General features: G+C 46.0%; 1 protein-coding gene across 2 annotated transcripts; it reads left to right on the top strand.

The window, feature by feature from the left end:
* Positions 1-864: 864 nt before the first annotated feature.
* On the top strand, positions 865-9,947 carry ZNF436 (zinc finger protein 436). Of its 2 annotated transcripts, XM_045476101.1 has the most exons (4): positions 865-1,352; positions 2,638-2,730; positions 3,533-3,659; positions 6,153-9,947. In XM_045476101.1, exons 2-4 carry the CDS (start codon positions 2,698-2,700, stop codon positions 7,403-7,405), a joined length of 1,413 nt encoding a protein of 470 aa, XP_045332057.1. In that variant the 5' UTR covers positions 865-1,352; positions 2,638-2,697; the 3' UTR covers positions 7,406-9,947. The 2 variants fall into 2 exon arrangements, with proteins under 2 accessions (XP_045332057.1, XP_045332058.1); XM_045476102.1 differs by lacking the exon at positions 2,638-2,730.
* Positions 9,948-10,947: the final 1,000 nt, after the last annotated feature.

Here is a 10,947-nt window from a genome sequence, read left to right as displayed (position 1 = left end):
ATAGGCTCAATACACCAGTTTGCTTGAACCCACCAAACTGGCCCAACTTCCAATTCCCTCTGGATTTCCGACAGAAACACTATGTGGGTGAAGGTCACCAGCACTCTGACTTCCCAGATTTTCTGAGCCAGTGAAAATATCCACAAGGCCTTTCTGGAAGTCTCCCCTGCCACCAAAGGCAGGATTAATAATAATAACGGCTACCATCTGAGTGTTCATTCTGTGTGGAGGGCTTTACCCCATCTCACTTAGTGCCCACCACCGCCTTAGGTATGATTGCCCTGTTTTACATAAAGGGAAATGGGCCTGGAGAGATTGAATGACTAGCTAGAGGATAGACAGCCAGGATTCCAACTCAGGTCTGTTTGACCTCAATGCCCACCCTCTTCGCACTATGGATATTGTCTCTTGGGAATCCTCTACAATTCTTCTTCTTCTTCTTTTTTTTTTTTTTTTTTTTTGTGGTACCCAAATAAATTTCAGATGGGGTAGGATGGTACAATTCTGAGCTATCTAAAGAATTCCTAACCTCACAGCTGGGGATGGGAAGAGCAGTGGGAGTGGGAGTCTGCCTCATGGCTGGGTAGGGTCCTAGTTCTTTTTAGACACTTGAGTAATTTAACCATAAATAACTGGGCACTGGGAACAGGACACTCACTAATAAAAGCATAGCCTGGAGTCATGTTGGGGGGGGGGGTAGAATTCAAGTCACTCAGTGGGTGGATGTATCTGCAAAACAAAAGAAAAGCCCCTTTCCCAGCCCAGGCAGAGAAATCTCCTGTAAAGTTAGAGACAACAGGCTTCTGGGCACGTAGCCAAGGTTCTGGGGATATTTATAACTTGAAGAGGGTGGGAGTCCCTAATAAGCTGCTATATTCTTTTTCCATCACTTCCCTCTCCAAGGCTACAGCGAGCTCAGAGCTCTTCCCCACGCAGAATGCCTGCTTTCCCCAATGTTCGGCTTCCATTGTCTAATTTTCTCATCCTGGCTGGGGAAAGGAAAGGCTGCAAGTCCTTCCGTTCGGAAGAACTCCAGTTGAATGCAGCTTAGCCGCTGCTGGTGTTTCTTGGCTAGCTGCTGTGGTCTCGGGGATCTGCCTATGAGTGTGTGGTTTCCCTAAGCTGCTTGAGAGTCTGTGAGTCTTTGGGATCCGCCTACGATCTCTGGGCTTTGCCTGCAAGTCTACGGGTTTGAGATCTACCTGCGGGTCTGAGATATCCGGGATCTGCCAGTGATTTCTAGAATCCTTCCAAACACTCGAAGTCTCAGAGAACTCTGCGGATTTGGAATCTGTTTGAGGCCTCTCAGATCTTGGAGCCGGCGATCTAGTGGATCTTCTGCGGGGCAGGCGGTAAGTCTGTTCTTTCCCAGCTTGGTTTTTCGGTTTCCCACCTTCAGCGGGTCAGGGACTACTAGCATCCTGAGGGCCCGCCCAGCTCAGGCCCTCAGAGGCCCAAGAGCCCATCCGTGCAGAAAACCGTCAGAAATCCTCTCAGTAGACAAGCCCCCAGGGATGATCAGGACGGGTTTTTTCAGCCCTGGGGCTTGACTTGCTCCTTCTTATGCGCCCTATCCTCCACCCTCGCTTTTGATTTCCCTCGGGTTTTCTCTTCTCTGCTGGACGCAGCTCAGCCCGCCCATCAAGCGGCGCCCTCCTAAGAAGGACAAGGTTGGATGCCCGTACAGGGTTAATAGCAACAGGGCCGGGACACCGCCTGGCCGAGCCGCGGACTCCACTAGCCAGCGCACTGGAGGCGCGGGGCCTCCTGGGAGTTGTAGTCTGAGTAACCGGGTGAGAGTGCCGCAGGCACTGCTGGGAGACGTAGTGCATGGGCGGAGCTCAAAGTTCCAGCGCGGCCGCCGAGTCTCCCCTGGGGAGTGGGCGGCTGCCGCTTTTCTCTCAGGCCCCGGCTGTCAAATTAGGGCTAATCCCAGCAGAACTCAACACAAGCCAGCGCCTATATTAGGCCCGACGTCGAAGTTAAGGCCCGACTCAAGACAAGCATAAGGTCGTGAGGAGATGCAGGGCAATCCCTCTGGCTTAATCGGGCCGTGGTCTCCAAGAGACGAAAGCGGAAGATACTCCTCCCTGGCTAGGAGGACGCCCTTCCTTCTTCACCCTTTTGTTCTTTTCCCTCCTTGGTTTTTGGCCTCTGACTGGCCTTTGTACGCGGGAATGGAACTCCAACTCCCGGCAGGCCACGGGAGCAGGCGCAGGCGTGATCGAGGTGCTCAGCCACGCTACAAGAGGCGGGCCTAGTGTTCAGCATCTAATTGGCAAAGCATTTTGCAACCTTCGCTCGCTGATTGGCTGAGATAGCTGCCGGAAAGGGCCAAGATGGGAGAGCGGAGGCGTTCTGTGGGCTGGGCTGAGAGCCTCCTCCCCGAGACAGCAGCGACTTGACCCCCGGCCCCGGAGGGCCCGAGCTAGGGGGCTGTCTTAGTAAATTCCGGCAGTGCCTCCACCCTCCGGTGGCGGAGACACAGAGGGCGGGTCGCACTCGAGGGTCAGGAAGGAGAGTGACCCGGCCCGGGTCCCGGGCCCTCCCCACCCGCCTGGCGGCCAGAACTCCAGCCCTGGGGAGTGGGCAGGGCCTATCTTCTGTGCCTCACGCCCTGCTTTTCGCCTCCTTTAGCGCTGTCTGCTAGCTGCTTTTCCTGCTCTCTCTTCTGGGAGGCGAATCCTTGAGCCCGAGATGGCAGCCACCCTGCTCATGGCTGGGTCCCAGGTAAGCCGGGGGTGGCTTCTCGGACCCTGCCTCTGCTTACCCACCTTGTCCCGGCGTTTCTTCTCTGTGCAAATCCCTGTTGGAAATTCCCTGGGATTAGTAGTTCGCTCGCTTCGGTATTCTGCCTCGAGAAACCTCAGTACCAGGCCAGTATAGCCACGAACAAGCATTTATTGAACACCTGCTGTATGCCTTTAAATCCTAGGAAGACAAAAGATGGATGGAACGGTCCCTCCCCGCCTGCTCACAATCTGTAGGGAGACAGACGCATTCGTTGAACTGTGATACAACGTGATAACAGCTTTATTTGTCGTAGAAACAAAGTGCTGTGGTGTGGGAACCAAGAAGTTGGGGTGATTAATTCTAAGGAGCCTAAGGGAGGAGTGGAGCGGAGCAGGGGCCCAGGGGACACTGAAGAACTGTCTGTACTGGAACAGGGCCTTAAAGAATTGTAAATTTTCACTAGTCTGAGACATACTACAGGAATAGAGGAACAGCGAGTAGAAGGTATGTAGGGATGTAGGTGCTACGTGTGTTCTGAGAAAAGTACCGCTAGAAGATAAAGTTCTGGAGTGGACAGGAATATCTGGCCATGAGACCAGAGCAGTCAGCTGGTAAATGGATCGCTTCTCTCCCACATCTCTTTTTTTTTTTGCCTGTTTATTTCTTCTTTGGACTCTTCAGATCAGACTTGATACCTTTTGCCTTCGCAACAGTTCTAGCCATGTCTCTGATTTCAAAAGGAGGAATTAGTATTAACCTTCTGGATACCCAGTAATGAGGAAGCATTGTGTGATTTCAGGCACCTGTGACATTTGAAGATATGGCCATGTACCTCACTCGGGAAGAATGGAGACCTCTGGATCCTACACAGAGGGACCTTTACAGGGATGTCATGCAGGAGAATTACGGAAACGTTGTCTCACTAGGTAAGTAAGGATTCTCTGCCTTTCTTCGCTCCCACGTTTTTGAGACTCAAAAATGGCTTAGCTCTTTCAACACAACCAAGTTGTGTGATTTTTAAAGCATTGAATCAGATATTGGTTTGAGTTGAGTCCTCAGGCAGATCTTGGAGTGTGGGAACATCAAGGTCATATTGTCTAAAAGGAAAGACCGTTTCTGCCCATTTTAGAAACATTCAGATTTCTTGTGCCCTGAGTCATCTACCATTCTCCAGCCTGTTTGTACAGATCACTGACCAAACAGGTCTGACATAATGGTGCTTGCCAGGATATAAATGCCCATGTAAATGGTCGTTTTACTAGAAGATGAGGAGGGTTCTGACTCAGGTTCATGGGAGGGCAAAAGCCACATTTTTGTGTTTGTTTTGTCTTCAGAGCCTTAGCTTTGCCAGAGGTCCTTTATTTATCTGGAGCAGGTACCTGTCTAGAGATGTTTCAGAGTTGATCGTAAATTTTGAGTGTGTCAAATGTTGTTCCAGAAAAATCCTGAACTCAACGAGATCACAAATTCTATGAGGAAGAGAAGTAATTGTTTTGATGGTTTGTAAACCTGTCTTCTCTTAGCTATCCTTTGGTCTGGGCGTAACTAGAATAAACAGTATATTCTTGAGCTGAACAGTCTTTTGACTCACTTTGCCTCCTAGTAAGACTTGATAGAACTTAGCAACCATATATGGCTCACTAGGTCATCTGCCCTTCATTAGGACTAATTCTTATTTTGAAATCTTTATGTCTATAGCCTTTTCCAGGACAAAAGGCAAATAGGAGGGGTTTCCTTTTTACCTTGGGCTCTCCCTGATGTTCCAAGATTCTTGGATCTTTCCTTTAGAAAAGCAACTAAAATTTATTTACCTAGATGTAGTGCAGTCTCTCATCCAAATGTTCACCCCAATCCAACAAAAGCAAGCAGTGAGAGTCTTAAAGAAATGTGAATTTGTGTGGCTCTGCCAGCCCAAGGAGTACTTGTTAGAAGGACGGAAGCATGGAAGGACACACACACACACACACACACACAGAAAAATAAGTTCTTTTCTCAAATAAGTTTGATACTGGTAAATACCAGTATTATTGGTAAATAATATCTACAGGGCACCTGGGTGGCTCAGTCAGTTGAGTGTCCAGCTTCGGCTCAGCTCATGATCTCATGGTTCGCTAGTTTGAGCCCCACATCAGGCTGTCTGCTGACAGCACAGAGTCTGCTTCAGATCCTCTGTCTCCCTCTCTCTCTGCTCCTTGCCCACTCATGCATGTGCCCTCTTTTTCTCTCTCTCTGAAAAATTAAAAAAAAAATTTAGTAAATAATTAAAATTTACAAGGCTTCTTAACCTCAGTACTCTTCAGAACCTTTAATGTGTTAAATGGCGTGCCCATTTCTAAGAAGAGATGTTGAATGCACCATTTACCAAAGTAGTTTATCCATAGACCCTTTTCTCCCAGCATACATAGTAACCTCTAGGTTGATGAGTGTGCTAAGTAACACAACTTGGAAAAACAGTGTCTGGTAGAAAGTTGCTTATAGATAGTGGTTGTATATTTTCTTTTTCATTTTCATTTGAAGGCTGTGTTTAGTTAATGTCAGGGATGTTCGGAGCCAGGCATCATTTGTGCGTTCTCCAACCTTCCCTCCTCTATTCACATTTAAAGGCCGCTTGGGGTACCTGGGTGGCTCAGTCGGTTGAGCGTCAAACTTTGGCTCAGGTCATGATCTCTTGGTCTGTGAGTTCGAACCCCGCGTTGGGCTCTGTGCTGACAGCTCAGAGCCTGGAGCCGGCTTCGGATTCTGTCTCTCTCTCTCTCTGTGCCCCTCCCCCTCTCATGCTCTGTCTGTCTCTGTCTCTCTCTCTCTCTCTCTCTCTCTCTCTGTCAAAAATAAATAAAAATTAAAAAAAAATTTTTAAAGGCCACTGGAAGGAAGCAAGTAACATTTGGCAGTCACTTTTCCTGTCAACTAAGACTTGATATAGCTAGACAAAAATGTTTTTTCCATCCTAACCCAGTAGATTCATAGTAAATATCATATAATGATAATGATGAAGGCTTGGAAAGTTTAAGAACGTACACACAATGCGATCACATGTAAAACATCTAGGTTCTTGGCTTCTAGGCATTCTAATATACAGTCTTTTATGTTTTCTGTTCTGGTTCTTTGAAAACACCAGGAGCATATACAATTTTCATAAAGAACCATTAACGGTAATGGTTCAGAGCATGAACTGTTATCAGACAAACAGTGGTGGATTTGAATCTTAGTCCCACCACTTTCTACTCTGTGAACTTTTTGCAAGTCACTTCTCGGGGTCTAGAATTTACTATCCATAGGGTAGAATTCATAATGCCTGACTCTCAGGGTGATTGAAGTAATATGGGGAAAGAACTTAGCACAATGCCTGGTACACAGGAGACAAATTTTGTGTATTTGCCGGGATGATTATTATTATTACTATTTACCCTTTATTACAGATTTTGAGATCAGGAGTGAGAATGAAGTGAATCCAAAGCAAGAGATTAGTGAAGATGTGGAATTTGGCACTGCATCTGAAAGACCTGTGGGGAACACTGAGGAAAATCCTGAAAATGAAGAAGCCTTTGAAAGCAGGGAGAGACCCGAAAGACAGTGGGGAGATTTAACAGCAGAAGAGTGGGTAAGCTATCCTCTTCAACAAGTCACTGACCTGCTCGTTCACAAAGAAGTCCACACGGGCATCCGGTATCATATATGTTCTCATTGTGGAAAGGCCTTCAGTCAGATCTCAGACCTTAATCGACATCAGAAAACCCACACTGGAGACAGACCCTATAAGTGCTACGAATGTGGAAAGGGCTTCAGTCGGAGCTCACACCTTATTCAGCATCAAAGAACACACACCGGGGAAAGGCCTTATGACTGTAATGAGTGTGGGAAAAGTTTTGGAAGAAGCTCTCACCTCATTCAGCACCAGACAATCCACACCGGAGAAAAACCCCACAAATGTAACGAGTGTGGGAAAAGTTTCTGCCGGCTGTCTCACCTCATCCAGCACCAAAGGACCCATAGTGGGGAAAAGCCCTATGAGTGTGAGGAGTGTGGGAAAAGCTTCAGCCGGAGCTCTCACCTAGCGCAGCACCAGAGGACCCACACAGGTGAGAAGCCTTACGAGTGTAATGAATGTGGGCGAGGCTTCAGTGAGAGATCTGATCTCATCAAACACTATCGGGTGCACACGGGGGAGAGGCCCTACAAGTGTGATGAGTGTGGGAAGAACTTCAGTCAGAACTCCGACCTGGTGCGCCATCGCAGAGCCCACACGGGAGAAAAGCCGTACCACTGTAACGAATGTGGGGAGAATTTCAGCCGCATCTCGCACTTGGTTCAGCACCAGAGAACGCACACAGGGGAAAAGCCGTACGAATGTAACGCTTGTGGGAAAAGCTTCAGCCGGAGCTCTCATCTCATCACACACCAGAAAATTCACACCGGAGAGAAGCCCTACGAGTGCAATGAGTGTTGGCGAAGCTTCGGAGAAAGGTCAGATCTCATTAAACACCAGAGAACCCACACCGGAGAGAAGCCCTATGAGTGTGTACAGTGTGGAAAAGGTTTCACTCAGAGCTCCAACCTCATCACCCATCAAAGAGTTCATACGGGAGAGAAGCCTTACGAATGTACTGAGTGCGAGAAGAGTTTCAGCCGGAGCTCGGCACTTATTAAACATAAGAGGGTACATACTGACTAAGTCCTGTAATTATAAGAAATGATTCACTTGAAGGTACAATTTTATTTGATAGCAAAGAGCTCTCTCAAGACGGAGCTGCTTTTACCGTAGTGAAGTTCCTTGCCGGTCATCGTTTGAAACATCAAAGAAGATAAGCCATTTGAAATTCTGACCCACAACTTTGGGAACGTTCCCCCCTTCTCCCAAGGAGTGGTTTTTTTTTTTTTTATTCACTGAATATTAATGAAGTACTTCATCAGAATCAGCTCCACAAGTAACTGGGAATCTGAAGACCAGGGGATGCATGCTGATAAATACTCAGGATTGGAAATGGAGTAAATCTTTAAAAGTTATCTCTCTCATCTGTGGCCCAAAGAACTATGCTAGGGGAAATGTTGGACTGTAATAGGGTGGTCACAGCTGCTTCGGAAAAAGACAACCAGAGACTGCCTGAATTGCCACACCTGTTCACTCTCCATAAGTGTTGGGCACGCACATCTTCCCCTTTGAAAGGCGTTTTCCTTGAGTTGCGTATGCATTTGTATCTTTCCATCTTCCTGAGAGCAGGATTCTGCACGATGAAGGCAATGATCATAACTGTTTCCCTCATTGTTCCTAATTACCTTTATTCAAGCTTGCATCTTTGCAAAAGCTAACTACAGATGCAGATTAAAAGGAAACATGAGACACAGGTTTGGGGACCAAGGACTCATCAATGGTGGTGACTTTAGCAAGAGCTGGTTACTGTTGTTATTGCCACTAATCAAAATGTATTCCTTTTCTTTGGGGGATCACTGTAGGGAACAATGTAGGGAGGGTATCTTCAAGGAAAGCTAGGACCATACTGGTGGTGGAGTGTAAGGAGCAAGCGGAATTGGCCACTCCCGGGAAGGAAACACAGAGCTCCTCCCCAAGGACCACCACCATTCCTTTCTGTGTTCTTCCCCTTCTGCCTTGAGAGATCAATTCTACTGCTAACTCTAGGATTTGATAAGGGCCACATCCCAGTGTTTCTCTTGGCTTGCATAAGGGCATGTGTATGTACAGTAAAACGTGTATTCCTGTAATTTTTCCAGTAGCGGAAACTGAATTCACACAGAATTAGCATGTTCCTGGGTGATGTTGATCATGTGACAGAACTACAGACAACTCCAGTGTGAGAAATGTCCTTTCATTTTCTTTTTTTTTTTTTTTTTATAAAGGAAAAACGTTAAACACTAGTGCTCTAGTGTGCACGCTCCTTTAAGGTCTGTCTTTGTACAGAACTAAGCACTTGTTTATGTGTATCAGTCAATTGTGGGAGATAATAACTGGACAGATAGGTTGAGTGTCCTGTTCTCAGACTGAATACTCTTCTCTTTGGCCTACTCACAAGGAATGAATAAACCCAGATAGGAATGTGTTTCTATCCTGTCAGTCTACAGATACATGTGGTTAAGATGAAAGTTGACCCAAATTAAACCTGTTAGCGTCAGTTCTCCTAATCTCAGCCCACATAGGAGTTAAGAAATACCCCAGGCATTGGTGCTTATCCAGGCATTTGGGGGTGGAAGTGTGAGGGGGAGTGGACTAAGGAATATATCTTTTTCGAGAGTGCCCCAAGCTATTTCTACTGTGCTTTATTGTGAATGCTGTAACATTTGAAAAATATTTCGCCATAGCTCTTTGGGACTTGGTGTGTTAAAGGAGCCAGTGGTCTCTCTCGGGTAGTATACTACGTCGAGTCATTAGGAGCCACAACTGTGTGGGACTGCATCCTTTGCAGGGACACAACCTTGAGAGGAACAAAATGAAACACCACTCCATCAAGGAGGTTTCTTCATGTTGCCACTCCTGTTTAAATACAAACTCAACTCGGGCAGGGAGCATGTTTTGTGTCCTGTACAAAATCTAGCCGATCGTGGGTATCCATATTTTAATTGTTGAATGACTCACGTGTTCTTGATGACTGAACTCGAATATGTCCTTTCCTGTATCAGTGTTGCTAATGGTTTTAACAAATATCAGAGTTCTCCTGTTGTTTCTGCGAGGCACTCTGGGCATCAGCTCTGGAGTGGCCACAGAAGACAGCATCCTCATGACCCAAGGGTATTTCACTCCCTCTTTCTTCCCTACTCTCCTGCCCCATCCCAACCTGTTCCTGCTGCTGCTTTTGGCTTCTTAGAGGTGAGTGGCTCAAGAAGAGGCTTCTTGGTGCCCCAGCCATCTCTCCATACATGTACACTCCAGCTGGGAAGTTCAAAGGGCAAGGGCCAGACCAGCTGTCTCCTGTCTTTCTGCCAACTGCTGCCCATTTGCTGTGTTGAACTTTTGTGTAGAACTTCTGCATCAGACTCTCTTTGCTAATGCTTTCTGCATGTTTCCTGCTCCCAAGTCTCTGGCCGCTTCTGCACATACCCTGAACACTTTGTGCCTGTTTTCTATGGTTGTGGAGAGTGAGTGAACAAGTAAGTATGTAGAGCAGTTTTTCGTAGGGTATTGGTCGCAGTTATGCTAGTGTCTATCTACATCTGTATTCTAACAATATTCTATAATTAAAAGTATACTTTTTAAAAATCAAAAAGCTGAGAATTATTTTAGTAACCCAGCACCGATTCATAAACTGGTTTCTCGTCAGATTCACTAAGAGTGGACACAATTGTCTTTACATTGATGCATTTGTACAGATGTTCTGGTAGAAATTTGGGCGCACGTTATTTTCACACACTGGTGGGCCCTCTGGATATTGCCATTATTTTAGGAAGATGCAAAAATCTGGAGAGTTTCCTGTGAAGATTGGGTTGGAGGCAAAGCAGCGTGGAAGTATTTGGTATGAGCGTCTCGTTAACTTTGGAGAAGGTGAAACACAAACACATCCAAAAGCAAAAATGAAAGGAGGCCTTGTTGCTTTAAGGAGATATTTTTGGATATCTGTTAAGAACACTAAAACAATTTCTTCTGAACTAGTATTGGAATCCCAGAACAGATCCCTCTTAGAAATAGTCAAAGGCTCTCTATTCATGACACAGTTTGCCTAAGGCAGTGATTATGTATTACTAAGGTGTGGCCACAATTTTCAAATTACTTACAAGTAATTTTCTCTTATGAAACCTTTCTTTAAATGGCGGGCCAGTCTAGGCAGAGGTAGGGAGTCGAAGTGCTTTAAATTGGGGAAAACTACAAAGATGAAAGAAAAACTTCAATTAAACCTATACCCAAGACTTGGAAAGAAAAGAGATTTTATTAAAACATCGTTTAAAGCTCTCTTTTTCCTTGCTACATGTTCAACAATTTTTATTTCTGGGAGGAAACGTTAAAGGAAAATGCTGGCTCACCTGGAGCCCCCCTCTAAGGGTATTTGATATGTTAATATTTTGCCATTATTATAATGGAAGCAAATTTCCTTCTGTGTGAGCTGTTCTCTAAAAGGCCAGGTTAGGGCTTTGCTTCCAGGCCGTTAGGACACCAATGAATGCACTGAAATGATAATTTGTTAAGTGGTTCCCTACTGTTTCAAAAGTTAGTATTGTTTGAAAAGGAGTTCCTGTGCCCTGGGAGGAATGGACTTTTTGAAGCATTGGTTA

The sequence above is a fragment of the Leopardus geoffroyi genome, chromosome C1, assembly GCF_018350155.1.
Source record: "Leopardus geoffroyi isolate Oge1 chromosome C1, O.geoffroyi_Oge1_pat1.0, whole genome shotgun sequence".
Taxonomy (NCBI): Eukaryota; Metazoa; Chordata; class Mammalia; order Carnivora; family Felidae; genus Leopardus; species Leopardus geoffroyi.
Note: the sequence above shows the minus strand (reverse complement) of the source record. Positions and strands in the feature narration are given on the sequence as shown.

Excerpts from the sequence above, each read along its gene's own strand:
- ZNF436 (XM_045476101.1), top strand. The coding sequence starts at position 2,698 with ATGGCAGCCACCCTGCTCATGGCTGGGTCCCAG. Across the intron at positions 2,731-3,532 it reads TGCTCATGGCTGGGTCCCAG|GCACCTGTGACATTTGAAGA; the intron begins GTAAGCCGGGGG and ends GTGTGATTTCAG. Across the intron at positions 3,660-6,152 it reads CGGAAACGTTGTCTCACTAG|ATTTTGAGATCAGGAGTGAG; the intron begins GTAAGTAAGGAT and ends CCTTTATTACAG.